The 18,357-nt window shown below is 46.1% G+C and overlaps 1 protein-coding gene across 2 annotated transcripts in view; it reads right to left on the minus strand.

Moving 5' to 3' along the window:
- The window catches only part of lhfpl6 (LHFPL tetraspan subfamily member 6), a 91,370-nt gene extending 83,232 nt beyond the window's left edge, over positions 1-8,138 (minus strand). The window contains exons 1-2 of one of the 2 annotated variants that reach the window (XM_042334002.1): positions 8,056-8,138; positions 5,022-5,837 (exon numbers count right to left, since the gene is read on the minus strand). In XM_042334002.1, the coding sequence (XP_042189936.1) occupies positions 5,022-5,409 (388 nt within the window). In that variant the 5' untranslated portion in view covers positions 5,410-5,837; positions 8,056-8,138. Of the gene's footprint in view, positions 1-5,021; positions 5,838-7,890 lie in introns of both variants that reach the window. The other variant, XM_042334001.1, reaches the window with a different exon arrangement.
- Positions 8,139-18,357: the final 10,219 nt, after the last annotated feature.

The raw sequence follows: 18,357 nt of genomic DNA on the forward strand, positions 1-18,357 counted from the left end.
CTCTTATGATATATGATAAACACTGCTCATTCGTCAACCCAACAAAGTTTGCTTGTTGCTTTGAACTGCTGTAAAAACGTGCAGTAAGATCACATGCCTGGCCCGCAGAACTTACTGTAGCAGCTGTAGCGGAAATGGCAACATAAACAATAAGCATCATCTATTGTTATTAATCCTCTTTGTAGAAAGTTGGATGTGAGCGTGAATGAAAAAGAAAAACCTCCACTGAAACCACCGTGGTCCTCATGTGTGCCTTAAGCGCACATGACAAATTGGATTTGTCAGAGTGAATTTAACGGGCTGTGTCGCTGCCCAGGTCTATTGGACCTAGAGTGGCAGAAACTCTTGTTTATTTTGGGGTTTCTCCCAATGGCTCTGTTAATCATACAGCTCAAAAAAATCCTAGATTCTCCAACACTAGGCTATCACCCCCTCCTCGCCAGTCTCCACTGGCTCCCCATCCCCCAACAAATTGAGTTCAAGATTCTCACCCTAAACTTGAAACCTCACCATGGTCTTGCCCCATCCCATCTTTGTGATTTCTACAGAAATTCTACATACCCGGTCACTCCCTCCACTTCACTTGGAAGCAACCCCAGAAGAAGGAAAAGAGGTCAACCACCTTTGGGAGGGGAGGAAAATGAAGGTAGAAAATGGACAGATACATTTGGTGGGAGAGAAATGATGTGTTAAAATTCTGTGCATAACCAAAAGTTTTTGCCATTCAACTATTGATATTATGAGCATATGTTTATTAAAGAAAAATAATCCTACAATCACCATGAAGTATAAACCTTGCTCCAGCATTACATTTATTTCAGGCAGCGTTTCATTCATCCACCCACCAGGTCAGAAGCCAGGCACGCTTACCATACAGTAAAACATTTTGCTGAGTGCCCCCAATATAATGGTGTCATTGAGCATTACGCTATTATGTTTTTATAATGTAAAACCCATCTATGTAGAATGCATTTTAACAAGGAGACATTTGGAGTAGGTTTCAAGTTAGGGGATAGTACAAGCATACTAATTACTAGACGAAAAAATACCAATGCCCATCTAGTCTGCCTTCTACTATCCTGGTCGTCACATACTATAATAATGGAGATGTTGATAGCAATTGATTCTATATGGATTTGTCTACCAACAGAATGAAAGCTTTGGAAACCTGGGAAAATAACAGTAACATTACTGAAAACTGAGCAGAGCTAGGACAGCATTAGAATGAGTCCAGCTCATCCACTCGTCATCACAATCTAGTCCTCTCATAAAAGGAAAGAACATATTACTGCATAACAATAAGTAGAAGAATCTTTGCATCTGATTTAATAATAAATGATAACCCTTGCATTTGGTATAGCTCCAATAAAAACAAAACATCTCCAAGACCTTCACAAATAATTCCACTTGCATTTTTATAGCACCTTATCACATCAACCCGCCTCCAAACATTTCACAGGCAACAAGTGTCCAGTGTAGTGACGGTATTAGAAGGAAAACAAGACAGCCAGTTGCACCATGAAGGGTGCCACAAATAGCCACCAGGTGAATGACTAATTAATAATGAGAATAGCTGGCCAGGATATTGGGAAGAATTCCCTTCTCTAATCGTCCGAGATCTCTAAAGTCCATCTTAAAGAACCTCCAACGCTGCAGTATGTCTCTCCCCTTCCCTGATCATCCATCCATATCAGTCAGCCAAGATTCCTCCTCCCCACCCCCATGTCAGTCAGCCTAAAGTCCTGACACAAGGCTTGAACTTAAAACCTAGTGACCCAGAGACAAAGAGTAAATAAGAAACGTCAGATCTCCGAGATACATTTTTATTTAAAAATGCAAATTTCATCAATACTCTCCCTTAGCAACAAATTCAGTGTCTGCTTAAATTCACTTGTAAAAGTAGTCTATGCAGTACTAGAAACAAGGATTGCTTGCCTCCAATTTATAACAATCCTTGCATTTGATATATCACCTTATCATATTGTTGAAACATCTCAAAGCACTTCACAGAATATGCTGTAAAGTGAAGTGAATTAACTGTATATTTTGTGGTGAAACATGGCAGCCAACTGCAAACAGCAGTATCCCATAAGTAGTCGTGGATTGAGTGACCAAATGTTTTTGAAGGGATTATCACCCCCAGAAAACAATCCACCAATCAACTAACAACCAGGTTCCTACTACTGCTAGGGTAAACAGAGGCATGTGGAGTAAGGAAACTTACCTAAGTTACACCCCTTCACTGGGAATTGAACCTGGGTCCTCTCGTTTGCAAGGTGAGTACTCTAACCGATACGCTACAAGACTTTTCTATGCTACTGTACATATACAGCAACATTATACCCTTTGTCCCAAGGAAACAATACAAATTCTGAAATGCAAACACATTTCTCTCTCAGTATATTTGACCCTGAGATGCATGTGAATCATATCAGATTAATAAAAACAAGTCTGACTTGAATCACAGTAATTCATCAGCCAGCACAAGAGGTGAACAATTCATTTAATCTAATAGCTCCCCCCTTCTTGTAGGACTTTTATACAATTAAAGCATGTTATGCAATTAGGCAATCAATCTCCATTATAACAAATAGACCACCAGTCTCCGATCACAATCATGCACAAAAATAACATGATTGTTGGGAGTGGTTGATCTTTTCAAAGGGTTGGAAAGAAAACAGTGCAAAGTACTAAGGCAATGAAGTGCTTTGATCCTCTCACTAATTTGTGCCTCGTTTATATTGTAGGGCCTCCAGAGGCACTGGCTGCATGGACTCAGAACCAGCAATACTGGAGGCTGTCTCCTGCAGCCACAGCTGTCGTGTATGTTCTGAGTTCTTGGTCCACCAGTGCAGATGAGCGATGCAAAGTCACAGTGGGCAAAAGCTAAAGTTGAGATTTTATGACTTTGAAACAATTGTGCACGAGTGAGTTCACACAAATGCAAGCATGTCTTTAGATTTTGTCTCAGTGTAAAGGGGGCAGATCCACAGTACTGACAACTTTGGAGTTCTATAATACGGCTCAGTCTATCATCTCAGGCTCTGTCGTACTCCACAAATGAAGATAAATACTCAACTTCTCTCCTTAAGATAGTATATTCTGAAATCTTGTCAATAACAACAACACACTGTATTTATACAGCAGCTTTCATGTCAGAAGCACATCCCAAGGGACTGGACAGTTGAAGGTTTGCACCCAAGCTGAGCGTTGGATTTGGAGAAGGAGGTGAGGCCCAAAGGGAGTGAAGGGCGGCGTGGTGGGAGAAATGAACAAAGGCACCGACAAAGAGGAAGGTCTCAAGATGGACCTTGAAAGAGGTGAGGGAAGGGACGAGGCAGTGAGACTCGTGGATGGAGCTCCAGAGGGTGGGGACAGAAAGGCTGACCAATTTTTTTTGGAGACATTACCCCCCCCCCGGAAAGCGATCTGCTAATCGACTAACAATCGGTTTCCTACTTACTGCTTGGTAAACAGAGGTGTGTGGAGTAAGGAAACTTGCCTAAGGTTTCCCCCTTCCCGGGAATCAAACAGGGGTCCTCTTGCTTGCAAGGCGAGTGCTCTAACCAATACACTTCAGTACTCCAAGTTTGACTGGAAACAGCTTGAGGGGGCGACAGGTATTCTTGAAGGATGAGGTTGAACTGGCCTTCTTTATTCCATATTACTTTTGTGAAATTTCTGATCCCTGTCTTGCTAGTTAAGTTACTACCTGAACCACAGACAGATATTGAAGTGAGTTCAAACTAAGGGCCAAAAATACTGCACGCAAATAAATGGTTCATTCAGCAATTTTGCATTGGAAATGGGAAGAGAAAATTTGAGACTTTGGACTCACCAGAGTGAGTTATGCAATTCAATTCTGCACAATTAATCACTGTACCTCCTTAAAACACAAACCAAGGTAGAAGAGCCCCACATATAAAGACCAAAAGGTATTAAATTCAGTTCTCATCATTCGCCAAACGCAGGTGGAAAGGATTGTTACTGTAAGTAATTCCTCTGTACTTTAGATGTATTACTTGCATTGCTGTCTTTAACCACTTACGTTTTACAAGAGTATTACAATTACCTGAAGGAGGATCTTAGAAACACGATATTTTCATCAAGTAGGGAAGTCATTGAACCCATTATGTCTGTTCCACTCCTATCTATTGTTTCTTGAATTCAGTTCTTTTTAAAAAATTCAATTTTCCAATTCTTTCACCCCATCCCTTAATATTTTTCTCTCCTCGGGTGTTTATCATGATCCTTTCTGATTGATTCTATCCATCCACAGTCTCAATAGCGGGATCCTTTTGTTTTTACTGGCATAAATAGCAACTGGATTCCATTTACATCATGTACAAAAGAATGATGGCATCAATGAACAATGATCTCACCCCTCAAAATTCAACTTAGTAAACTGAGACATTCAGTGGTTTGTTACTGTCTCCTAAATCCTGAGATGAATGTGATAACCGCCTGGAAATCACTCCAATGTGTGTTGATATTATGTTTTGTAACAGGTACCGTGGAATCAACCCACTTTATTGCTTCCATCCTCCTTTCAGCTTGTTTGATCAGAGCTATCACTGGGATTCATGATGTGGCGTGGCAGTTAAGACTTTCAGCCACTACACCCCGAATGGAGGAAGGGACTGAGAATCGTTGGACGTACCCTTAGTTGAAATAAAACCAAATTACTGAATTTACAACAGTACATTGCAGCCCCGGACAACTTTAATGCATTGAAAATGTTCTATTTATAACGTTTCTGGAAACAGTCAGACATTAGGCTCAAGAGTGATTTTTTCTGTTGCTCACTTATGGTATGGACTCATGTAAAGGTTCAAACTTCCCATTAGACAAACTCTTTGATTGGCCAACAAAATAAATGCTTTGAGACAAACTGATAAGGCGCTGTATCAACCGCAAGGATGATCATTATTATTATTATTAATATTCTGTTATTTCTAATGATGAGGTCGTTAAAAAAAAATACACTGTGACCAAACAAGAGGGATGGCTGGATGACTTACCTCCCACAAACTGGATGCCTCCTGCCACTCTGCCCACCGTGCGGGAGATGAGCTCTGAGACACAACAAGCCATGAGTGCGGTGAGTGCCACCAGGAGGAGCAGACCACATCCCACGCCGGTCACCACCGAGCAGATCTTCCAAGCCAGGCTGGGGATGCCCAGGAAGGAGGCATATCTGCCGCACTGCTCCACCATCACCACCGACTGCAGGCGGCTCTCCTCCCGCACCGGGTAGGTGCACCTTCGGAAGATGCCGAAGCTGACGGGCTTGTCCAGCTGGGAGCCCAGCAGCCAGTAAGGCATGAAGAAGCCGGTGCAGGAGGCGGCGGCACAGAGCAGAGAGAGCATCGCCCACAGCATCCCAACGCAAGTCAGACTTGAAGACATCTTTTGGTCTTTGTGTGTGTGTGTGTGTGTGGGGAGGGGGGGTGGAGGGGGTTTGTTGCAAAAGCTGATTTCTCCCCAGACAGACTCCGATCCTGCTTTTCTCTCTCTCTTTGATGTTGTATTTGCCTTTATTATTATTTATTATTATTTATCACTTTGCCCAGCTTGTTGTTATTTGCTGTCGTTTTATTTGACCAAGAAATAATGATCTCGCCTTGACAAGTCGCCTTGGCTTTGCCTTTCTCGCTTGCTTGTTAGCTGTTTGTTTTTGCCTGTTTTGGGGTTTCACTGGAATAGTTCTGTTTCGTCTTGACCCCCCCAAAAAAACTTCCTCACGAACAAACACACCCTCACACACACACTCACAGCAAATCCCCGACTCCGCTGCTTCTCATCCTGTTCCTTCTTTCACGTCTTGTGATCTTCCCCTGTATGAAAACATTATTTTAATTTAAAACCTAAACGATCTTATTACCAAACCAGTAGTCAGACGCAAAAAGTTTCACGTGCTGTGGTTTTTCCCTGTATACATAAATATATATATATAACAAATAAACATGTTAGACATCTTATTATCAATGCATCAATCCTATATATATATAAAAAAGTGAAAACACTTCCCTTTTCTCTCTCTCTCTCTCCCTCTGGATAGATCTTGGGGGTTTATTTGAGAGATTTATTCCCAATTCATGCTGTTCAGATTAATGTCAACGAAAATCTTAATGTGAACCCAATTCTCCTCTTTCTTTCTGTCTGTCTGTCTGTCTGTCTGTCTGTCTGTCTCAGTGATCCGAGTTTGACAGCAAAATGTTGCTATAAGGTGTGGGTGTGTGTGTGAGAGAGAGAGAGATGGGAGTTGACGATTATCCCAAGAAGTTTGTAATATATATATATATATAAAATCGCGAGTGACAGATCAAACGGTATCTCAGGACTCTCTCTCTCTCTCGGAGGAAATGTAACGATCTGCAAAAAAATCACTGTGTTCCCATCCTCCCCCACTCCCCCCCACCCCCCCCACCCCCCACCTCCCCACTCCCCCCCACCTCCCCACTCCCCCCACTCCCCCCACCTCCCCACTCCCCCCACCCCCACCTCCCCACTCCCCCCACCTCCCCACTCCCCCCACCTCCCCACTCCCCCCACCCCCACCTCCCCACTCCCCCCACCTCCCCACTCCCCCCACCTCCCCACTCCCCCCACCTCCCCACCTCCCCCACTCCCCCACCTCCCCACTCCCCACCTCCCCACTCCCCCCACCTCCCCACTCCCCCCACCTCCCCACTCCCCCACCTCCCCACTCCCCCACCTCCCCACTCCCCCACCTCCCCACTCCCCCCACCTCCCCACCTCCCCACTCCCCCCACCTCCCCACTCCCCCACCTCCCCCCCCTCCCCACTCCCCTCCCCACTCCCCCACCTCCCCACTCCCCCCCACCCCACACTCCCCCACCTCTCCAACTCCACACTCCCCCACCTCCCAATCTCCCACCCCCCCACACCCCACTCCCCACCACCACACCCCACATCTCCCCACCCCCCCACCGCCCCACCCCCCCACACCTCCCCCACACCTCCACCCCACACCTCCCCCTCCACCCCCCACTCCCCCACCTCCACCCCCCCACACCTCCACACCCCACACCTCCACCCCACACCTCCACAGTTCTCTGCATCGATACCACACAATAATGAACCATTATAACAATGAACGAAAAAGACGCGTTTTCATCCCATCGTACAATCTCTCCCCCACCCACCCCCTCACTCCCCCCCACCCCCTCTCCCCCCACCCCCACCCCCCCACCCCTCTCTCCCCCCACCCCCACCCCCCCCACCCCTCTCTCCCCCCCACCCCCACCACCCCCTCTCTCCCCCCACCCCACCCCCCCCCCCCTCACTCCCCCCCACCCCCCCCCACCCCTCTCTCCCCCCACCCCCACCCCCCCACCCCTCACTCCCCCCCCCCCTCTCCCCCCCCACCCCCTCTCCCCACCCCTCACTCCCCCCCCACCCCCTCACTCCCCCCCCTCCCCCCCACCCCCTCTCCCCCACCCCCTCACTCCCCCCCACCCCTCACTCCCCCCCCACTCCCCCCACCCCCTCTCCCCCCCCCCCCCACCCCCCCACCCCCACCCCCCCCCCCACCCCCCCCACCCCCTCTCTCCCCCCCCACCCCCTCTCCCCCCCTCTCCCCCCCCTCTCCCCACCCCCCCCACCCCCTCTCCCCCCCACCCCCTCTCTCCCCACCCCCCTCTCTCTCCCCCACCCCCTCTCTCCCCCCTCCGACCCTCTCTCCCCCCCCACCCCCTCTCTCTCCCCCACCCCACTCCCCCCCCACCCCCCTCTCTCCCCCCCACCCCCTCTCTCCCCCCCACCCCCTCTCTCCCCCCCCACCCCCCTCCCCCCCCCCCCCACCCCACCCCCCCCCCACCCCCTCCCCCGGTACACGTCTTTGCAAAACCTTCCCAACTAACTCACCTCTCGATTCGCTTCAGTGAAAACTCGGGAAGGAAAAGAAAAGGGAAAAGGAAGAGCTGAAGCGATTTCTGCGCGACTTCGGGGCTCAGGATTTCATCCCCAAGAAAAACCCAACGCAGCGCAACGCACAATCAAACGATAAAACTTTTGAGCGTTGCGACTCACATCTACGATTGCAGAAGAGATCGTTTTCCCATCGAAAAAAAATAATATCCCCAACACCACCACCACCACACACACACACACACACACACACACACACACACAAAAAAAAAAGATTGGATCTGGAAGAGAGGAGCAAAAAAAATATATAGAGATATATAATATTTGGGTCCTGATTCCTGGGGATGAACTGTTCCTGGTGGTGATTTTCTGTTTCGAGCACTCGGGGCACTTCATTCACAGCTGCGATCCTCACCAGGAACTGTGTGTGTGCATTCCTGGGAGGAGATCTGGACTGGGAGAGGGTTGGAGGGGATGGGGAGGGGAGGGATGGAGGGATGATGTGCCTGTCAGCTCAGACAGGACCTGTCAATTGCAGCACTAAACTCCCAACAAAACCCCCTCCTCCTCCTCCTCCTACACACCCGCCCACTCTGTGCTGACTGTAACCAAACCACCACCACCACCACCAGTGAGTGTGTGTGAGTGTGTGTGTGTGTGCAACACACAGGTATTGCCAGGAACACAGCCACAGGGGGGGGGGGGGGGGTTGTGGAAGGAAAAGCTTCCTCTGAGGAATGACAGGACAACACCTCTCCCCCCCAACCACACACACACACACACACACACAGGAGGCAGCCTTCTCAATAGCTTTCTGGAGTCCTGTCGCTCAGTGGTTAGAGCACTCGCTTTGCAAGCGAGAGACCCGAGTCTCTCCGAGACCTGAGTTTCAATTCCAGGCAGAGGGCGAAACCTTGGGCAAGTTTCCTTACTCCACACAGAGCCTAATAATAATCCCTCCAAAACCAAACAATAATAAATTGGTCATTTTCAATCCACGACTGTTTGTGGGACGCTGCTGTGCGCAATGGGCTGCCGCGTTCGCCCACAAGTATACAGTCAATTCACTTTACAGTATATTCTGTGAAGCGCTTTGGGACGTCTAGAAGACATGAAAGGTAGTATATCAAATGTAAGGATTATTATTATTATTATTGTGACAGATTGACTGAGTGAGTCTGCTGGTCTGTAGGAAGTTTGAATGCTGGTGTTTTACTCAGATCAGGGTTAGATGATGTGTGTGTCTGTGTATGTGTGTGAGGAAGTTCTTTCTATACTGCAGATGTGGACTCTTCCCTGAAAAAAATCTGGTCACTCACTCCACAACTGTTTGTGGGGCACTGCTAAGCACAACCTGCTGCCACATTTAATTCACTTTACAGCATATCCTGTGAACAACAACAACAACTTGCACTTAAAGAGCGCTTAGCAATGGCGGAGCCCGAGGCCGAGCCAGGGAGAGGGGGAAGGTGACCGTAGGCGCGGTCAAAAAGGAAGGTCTTCAGAGACGACTGAAGACGGGGAAGGAGGGGACGAGGCGAAGGGGTTGACAGAGGGAGTTCCAAAGTTTCAGGATGTAGTGGCTGAAGGCACGGCCGCCGATGGTGGAGCGGAGGATTCGGGGGACACGGAAGAGGCCGGACCCAGTAGAGCGGAGGCAGCGGATGCTGCTGTGGGGAGAGAGGTTAGGGAGATAGGGGGGGTGCCAATGAATGGAGGAACACGGAATTTCAAGGCCAGTGGAGTTTGGCAAGGACTGGAATAATCGGGGTATGAAGTTTGGTGCGGGTGAGAATGCGGGCAGTGGAGGGTGAGGAGGCGTTAGAGTAGTCCAGCTGAGAGGTGACAACTGGGGATCGAATATGACAGCTAAATTGTGCACAGGTTCGGAGAGTTTTAAAGACAGGTAAGGTATGTTGAGGAGGTCTGAACCATGGAGCAGAAAATGTCGGCGGGAACCAAAGAATATGGCTTCCGTCTTGTTGACGTTTAACTGCAGGAAATTTGCACTCATCCAGCTCTTGATGTCCGACAGACAAGCTGACAGAACATCAAGGGACTGGGGGTCGCAGCTGGAAGTGGAAAAGTAGAGTTGAGTGTCATCCACATACATGTGGAAGTTAACCCCATGTCTGCGGAGACATCACCGAGAGGGAGCATATAGATGAGGAAGAGAAGCGGGCCAAGGATGGAGCCTTGGGGTATCCCACAGGTGACCGGGTGGAAGCGAGAAGAAAAGGCACTTGCAGAAATGTAGTGCTGGCGGTTTGTAAAGTAGGACTCGAACCAAGCGAGTGCGGTCCCACTGAGGTGGATGATGGAGGATGGCGTGATCAACTGTGTCAAACACGGCAGAGAGGTCCAGGAGGACGAGGAGGCAGAGGGCGCCCAGGTCACAGATAGAGAGTATATCATTTGTGACTTTCACAAGCGCTGTCTCGGTACTGTGGGCAGGGCAGAAACCAGACTGGAGGTGTTCAAGTAGGGTGTGGAGGGAGAGGTGTGCGCGAAGTTGGTTGGCAATAATGCGTTCCAGAGCTTTGGGAAGGAAGGGCAGGTTTGAGATGGGGCAGTAGTGGCCGAGGTTGGAGGGATCAAGGGTAGGTTTTTTAAGAGGGGGTGGGGGGGAGGTTTTGAGGGGAGTGGGACTGATCCTAAGGAGAGAGACTGGCTAATAGTGCCTGCCAGCAGTGGGCAGAGGAGGGGGAGCTGGGTGATCAGCAGTTGGGTTGGAAGGGTGTCAAGGCAGCAGGTGGTGGGTTTTATTGTGGAGATGGTGGATGAGAGGGAGGAAAAAGAGATGGGGACAAATGAATGTAGAATGGAGGCCATGGTAGGAGCTAAGGGTGGGGTGGGTGAGCGAAACGGAATGGCGGTGGTGGTAGGCAACTCGGGGCAGCAGGATGAAGCTACCAAGAGCTTTGAGACATCTCAATGAAGTGCTAAGGTGCTATATCAAATGCAAGGATTATTAGCATAAAAACTGTGCACACTTGCTCCATCACAAACTTTTTGAATGTGGTTTTGTCAAATGTAAGAAGGAATTAAATAACAATGGTGAAGATTTATTTGAAAGGGTATTAAAAAGACAATACAAATTTGTATTTGTACAGCACAGGTTCATGTTGGGAGGACATTCTAAGGCACTTAACAGTACTGACTGGGCACTCGAGCCGAGGGTGTGGGCCGGGGAGGAGAAAGATGACTGAAAGCATAGAAAAATTAAGTATAGCAAGTTTACGTTTTGACTTTGGAACTGACCAAATGAATCCAGTGGTCTGTCCTTGGGACTTCATCCCAACATGAAAGGCACTACAGAAATATAAATTTATATTGTATTATAAAGTCCTTGTATATTCCTATGTTGCTGTTATTTTTATTTTGAGACTTTCTGATGGTTCAGTATGCAAATACAACCCGTGGTATGTGCTACTGAGTTATGCAAAGCAAGGAAGTATGAGTTAGCTAATTTCAGCCAAGGTGCAAAAGCTTTTCCTAATAGCTATCTCAGTTTGGTTCATTTGACAGGGCAACTCATCTCTGAGCAGAAGGTTAAGGGTTCAAGCCCCACATCAAGATTTGTGTTTCCAGTTTAAATTAACCTTTCACTCCAGTCGAGCACTGTGGGAGTGCTGTATTGTCAAAGATATTGGTTGTCGTTTGGTTAATCTGTAAACCCAAATGTTCTTCAGGTGGATCTTAAAGATTGCCTAAGACTGTTCAAAAAAAGAATGGAGATCCATCCAGTCCCCCAGCTAGCAATCCTCCAGATTAATTGATCAGTCACAAGTGGGATTTTGCTATGTGCAAAAAGTCTGCCATATATTCATTACTCTCTAAATATAATCTGAACCATCTTCCCTCTTCTGAGTTTGTGTCCGTGCCCCTTAGCTCCAGATTTTCTGACCATGTCAAACATATTAATGAGGCTCAATTTATCTATACATTTATTAGTTTATTATCTTCAATACTTCAATAAATCGCCCTTGAGCACTCTCTTCTTTACTGTGAACATACATGATCAAAGAGATGTCAGTTGGAATGCATGCTTTGCATTCAAACCATTCAATGTATACTTTTATCCAGTTCCAAAGGGTGTATTCACTGTTGATCAGATCTTTCAAATTATTTTGCCTTTCAGGGCTATTCTTGGCTGGATAAAGTTGGTAATAATAAAGTTGGGACGTCCTCCCGACATGAAAGGTGCTCTATAAATGGAATCTTGTTGTTGTTGTAATAAAAGCAAAAACTCTTCAGCCCACGTATTAATCTTGTGAACCATTGTTGGACACTTTCCAAGGAGATTGTGCATGTGGTAACTGGTTCACTGCTAGGATGTGACCAAGTATGGTTTTAACAATCACTGCGTTTCTGAGTAACTCATAGTATAAAATGCTTTTCGTTTGAGATGTTTCAACATGATATGCCGTTGTATTAAATAGACGTACATGAACAATTACAATGCATCAAATTAATAAATTTACAACACAGCACATTGCAGCCCCAGACAACTTTAATTCATTAGACAAATTCCGTTAATAATATTTCCCCAAAATAGAAAGAGGGAGACATTAGGCTCAGAGTGATTGCTCTTGTTGCTCGCTTGTGACTCATGTCATGTTTCAAATTTCCCATTAGACAGACTCTTTTAGCAGTAAGTGCTTGAAGTGAGTAACTACATCCAGGAAGGGGATTTTCTCCCATTGTCTTAGCCAACAATCCGCCAAGTAAAATTGGTAACTAATTTCATGGTTGTTTGTGGGACATTGCTGCGTGCAAATTGGCTGCCACATTTGCCTACAAAAATACCCAGTTTGAACCCAATATAATTGCAATAAAAGTCCTCTTTTGAAGGCTTAAAGCCCTTGACAAAATTTCCTTCTCAACTCCTTAGATAGTTCAATTGGTAAATACAGTATCATGTGTGGAAGTGAGGTACACGAACCAGGAAGCTCCCTGGGGTGATAATCCTAGTTAGGATTGTGGGGAGGTTGCAGGTGATATAATTCATCTAACTAATCTTAGACAAGGAGGGAATGAGGAAAATCAACCTGAATTCCTAATCCTGATCACTGGCTAGTGCTTTTGCTGGAAAATATATGTGAGGTAATAATAATAATAAAAATCCTTGCATTTGATATAGCGCTTTATTACATCGTTGAGATGTCTCAAAGTGCTTCACAGAATATATTGTAAAGTGAATTGAATGTGGCAGCCAGTTGTGCATAGCAGTGTCCCACAAATAGTTGTAGATTGAATGACCAATTTATGATTATTATTTTATTTAAAGGAATTATTACCCCCAGAAAGCAATCCGCCAATCGACTAACAATCAGGTTCCTACTTACTGCTAGGTAAACAGAGGTGTGTGGAGTAAAGAAACTTGCCTAAGGTTTCACCCCCACCCCACTGGGAATTCAACCTGGGTCCTCTCCCTTGCAAGATGAGTGCTCTAACTAATAAGCTACAGGATTCCACAGTCAGAGGTAAACCCCCAATGAAAACAAGACTCGGATGTGATGCCCACCACAGCAAAATAGAATACTTGTTTTCCTGTAGGGTATATTTCATCTAAAGATGTTACCTACTAGCTACCAGAATCATCCTTCAAATTATTATCTTGCTGACACTTGCTCAGACATGCATAGAGATAATAAAAATCAACATGTAAACATGCATAGAGATAATAAAAATCAACATGACTCATAGATAAGTAGAGCACAGGGTCTCTAAAATGTTCCACAGCATCCTGAGACAGGCACTGATTGATTCTGTTAACGATCTCACCGCCAATCCACAGAAATGCATGAGTACAGTCTGGGATCTCAGCCTCTCAAGAAACATTGGCCACCCTGCTTTAACATGTAAATAATAACCTGTGTATCTCATTTATTGCCTATAACATTGAAATGTCTTGTAGCACTTCACAGGCAAATGCTGTCAGGTTTAGTGATTGGGTATTTGCAGGCAAATGTAACAGCCATTATGCACGCAACAAGATCCTGACACAGACATGAGTTTTTTTTTAAAAAGTGGGACATTTAATGTTATCTAAATAGGCAGATGGACCTTGATTTTAACGTTTCATCCAAATTTAAAGCACTTCCAACAAACAGTACTTCTCCCACCAGCAGTAACAAATTGCACTTATATGCACCTTTCTAATAGGGATTGTCTAAAAGCTCTTTACAAAGTAGGAGCGTAAGCCCAAGATGATCTATTTCTCTGGTGGATTGGTGGCCGGAACATAGGGAGAAATTCTCTTTTCAAATTGTGTCGTGGAATTTTTAACATCCATCCAAAGAATAGCTAGATGGAAACTTAGTTTAGTTTTATCAAAAAGATGGCACCTCTGATAATGCTCTGATTAGTGGAGTCCTGTAGCTCAGTGGTTAGAGCACTCGCTTTGCAAGCGAGAGACCTGAGTTCAATTCCAGGCAGAGGGCGAAACCTTGGGCAAGTTTCCTTACTCCACACGCCTAATAATAATCCCTCCAAAAAAACAAAACAATAATAAATTGGTCATTTTCAATCCATGACTGTTTGTGGGACATTGCTGTGCGCAATTGGCTGCTGCGTTCGCCCACAAATATACAGTCAATTCACTTTACAGTGTGTTCTGTGAAGCGCTTTGGGACGTCCTCCCGACGTGAAAAGCGCTATATCAAATGCAAGGATTATTATTATTAATGCAACACACTCCCTCCCCCACTTCTTCCCACAATATTGTGATACAGTGTCAGTCTAGACTATAGGTTCAAGCCCCAACGTTGGGCTTCAAGATACAATCTTCTGATTCAGAGTCTACCAACTGAGCCAAGATGAAACAGATCTCTTAGATCTTGGGGCCAATCTTTCAACCATTTAAAAATAATCCTTGCATTAGATAATAACATATTTTATGTTGAAACATCACAAATGCTTCATGGGGAATTGCTGTTGAGTGGAGTTACTATGTATTTATAGGTAAACACAGCAGCAGTTTTATGTCCAGCAAAGTCCCACAAACAACCATACCCGATTTATTTGGTGGCATGTTGTCCAGGATACCAATAGAAGATTCTTTCAAATTGTTTCTGTGGGATCTTTAATGTCACCTAAAGAGGCAGACGGGACATCAGTTTTAACATCTCATCTGAATAACAACAATAGCAATACTTCCAGGCACAACACTTTGCACTTACTTAACTTTCAAGTAATACTACTAATAATAATCTTTGTATTTGATATGGCACATTATAGGAAGGATGTTAAGGCATTGGAAAGGGTGCAGAGGAGATTTACGAGGATGGTAGCAGGAATGAGGACCTTGATTATGAGGAAAGGCTGGAGAGGCCGGGATTATTCTCATTGGAGCAGAGAAGGTTACGAGGAGACCTAATAGAGGTCTTCAAAATCATGAGGGGATTTGATAGGTTAGAAAGGGAAAAACTGTTTCCACTGGTGGGTGCGTCGGTGACTCGAGGTCACAGATTCAAAATAGTCTCCAAAAGAAGCAGAGGGAATGTGAGAAGAAATGTTTTCACACAGCGAGTTGTTCGAATCTGGAACCCATTGCCTGAAAGGGTGGTCGAGGCTGATTCGATAACTACTTTTAAAAACGTGGTGGACGGGCAATTGAGGAGGACAGGTTTGCAGGGTTATGGGGAAAGGGCTGGGGAATGGGATTGACATTAATTGCTCTATTCAAAGAGCCGGTACAAACTCGATGGCCGAATGGCCTCTTTTTGTGCTGTACGATTCTATGATTCTATGATTATCACGTTTTCGAGATGTCTCAAGCGCTTCTAGTGTCTCAAAGTACTTTACAAAGGTTGAGTGTGAGCCCGATCTGCGTAGAAGATAGGGGGGAGGGGGCAAGTGGTCAAAGGAGCAGTCAAAAGTATTTATAGACACGTTTTTAAAGCAGAGGGAGGCAGGCAAAGTGTTGTGAAAGAGAGTTCTGGGAGGTGGGAGCAAAGTGCCTGAAACCTCATCTGCTAATAGTGGTGTGGTGCATATGGCGAATGTGAATCAGGCCAGAAGTGGGTGGGGTAGGATGACAGGAAATTACACTGGTAGGATGGGGCAAGTTCAAGGAAGCAATTAAAGGTAAGGAAGAGGATCTTAAAGTTGATCCATTAGAGCTGAGCGAGGATGGAGGTGATGGGCATGCATTGCACTGAAAGGTCAGTGTGCTCTATGATCTCATTTTCCAACTGAGAATTTGAACCCACAACCTTCTGAGCGGAAGGCGAAAATGCTACGAGCTGAGCCAAGCTATTATGTACTGCTAGAGCTGCAAATTTAAACATCCTTAACATAAAAGGTCTCAATGCATTAAATAGTGAATGAGGTTGTTTTTTTGTGTGAGCTTGTGACCTATATTCCAAGCAGAATTGGCAACCTCCCACAGTCAAGCTTTGAAATCCAGAGCCTTTGAAGTCTTTCAGATAAAATTATTCTCAAGACGAGAAAGCTCATTTTAGAAATAATTTACTGCCGAACATTCGCTGTGATTCCACTTTCACCTACTATTCATTCAATTTTTTTCCCTTCTGATATTCTACCCGTCTCCTCCAAAGGCAGTTTTATGCATAATAAAGTCAGATCAATTCTTGCATTTATTATAGCACCTAATCATATCACAGCGATTAACAAAATCAATTTACTCATTATGCCAGGAATTTGCAGATCCCATGAACTGATACTTTCATGCAGACTATTTTGGGAACCTGTAGTCAGTCAGTGAACTACACGATAAGTAAGTGGCTTTTAAAGTGGCATTGTTTCCCATTGAAGGTGAGGGATCAGGACACCAGGTTAAAATAAGGCCTTACCGAAAGCCTCCAACCTCTCTTGGAGGCTCAGGGCTAAATGCATAATATAATAATAATAATAATTTGCTGTGGGAGTGAATTATAGTTTGAATCTTAGTCCACAATGAAAATCACGGATAATCTGAAAAGCATAATCCATGGTGAGATAATTGATCTCAATCGGGGTGGGGGGCGGGGTGGATGAGTGGTGAAGGGGAAGGGAGGAAACTTCAGGATGTCTTCAGTTTTCCTGGATGTACCAGCAAGTTCATTTTAATTTTTTTTTACTTTAATCTAGTTCAAGGAGTGACCCAATTTTATTTGGGGGAAATTGTTGGGTCAGGACATTGGGAGAAACACCTCTTTTTGAATAGTGGCCATAAAATCTTTTAACAGGCAGATCAGGACCTCAGTATTAACATATCATCCAAAGGACGGCACCTCCGACAATGCAGTGCCCCCCCAATGCTGCACTGCATGAGCTCAAATTCCCAATTTGGGCCGTGAATAATAACCTTTGCATTTGAAATAGCGCTTTTCGCGTCTTCCCGACGTCTCAAAGCGCTTCACACAATAGACTGTAAAGTGAACCGACTGTATATTTGTGGGCGAAAGGCGGCAGCCAAGTGCGCACAGCAGCGTCCGGACAAACAAGTCGTGGATCGAAGTGACCCATTTATCATTGATTGTTTTTTCTTGAGGGATTATTATCAGGCGCGTGGGGTAAGGAAACCTGCGCAAGGTTTACGCCCCACCCCCCCCTTTCAAACCCAGGTCTCTCGCTCGCGAGGCGAGTGCTCTAACCACTGAGCTACGGGAACTGCACGAACCCACCCCCTTAGGACTCAAGAGGCAAGAGTGCTGGTATGTGGAGTCCTGTGGCTCAGTGGTTAGAGCACTCGCTTTGCAAGCGAAAGACCGGGGTTCAATTCCAGGCAGAGGGCGAAACCTCGGGCAAGTTTCCTTACTCCACACAGAGCCTAATAATAATCCCTCCAAAAAACCAAAAACAATAATAAATTGGTCATTTTCAATCTACGACTGTTTGTGGGACATTGCTGTGCGCAATTGGCTGCCGCGTTCGCCCACAAATATACAGTCAATTCACTTTACAGTGTGTTCTGTGAAGCGCTTTGGGACGTCCTCCCGACGTGAAAAGCGCTATATCAAATGCAAGGATTATTATTATTATTATTATTATTATCCCAGCCAGGCTGACGACGACGACGACGACGGCGACAACAACGACGACGACAACGACGACAACAACGCCGCCGCCGGCGACGACGAAAATTTGCATTGACACAGCGCCCTTGAGGTGGGAGCAGCGTCTCGGAGCGCTGCACAGTGGCAGAGCCTGAGGCTGACACTCGGGAACGCCGGAAGTAAGATAATAAAGATATATAAATATAGCGACGCTGTGCACATACACACACACACACACACGCACACACACGTGACTTCGCCTCGTTTGCGTTGTGCGATGTCAAGGGCAGAGGCTGCGGAGGTCATGTGACCGGAAGTGCGGTGCTGAGCGGCGGGAGCAGCGCTCAGTGTGTCCGGGCGGAACCGATCCGCGGCGCCCGCGAGGCCCGGCCGGCGGGGTTTGAGGGCGGCTCGTGTTTCCGGTGAGGTGGCGGCCGTTGTTGCCGCCGCCGCCGCCGCC

This window comes from Callorhinchus milii, unplaced genomic scaffold (genome assembly GCF_018977255.1).
Source record: "Callorhinchus milii isolate IMCB2004 unplaced genomic scaffold, IMCB_Cmil_1.0 Scaffold4, whole genome shotgun sequence".
NCBI classification, from domain to species: Eukaryota; Metazoa; Chordata; class Chondrichthyes; order Chimaeriformes; family Callorhinchidae; genus Callorhinchus; species Callorhinchus milii.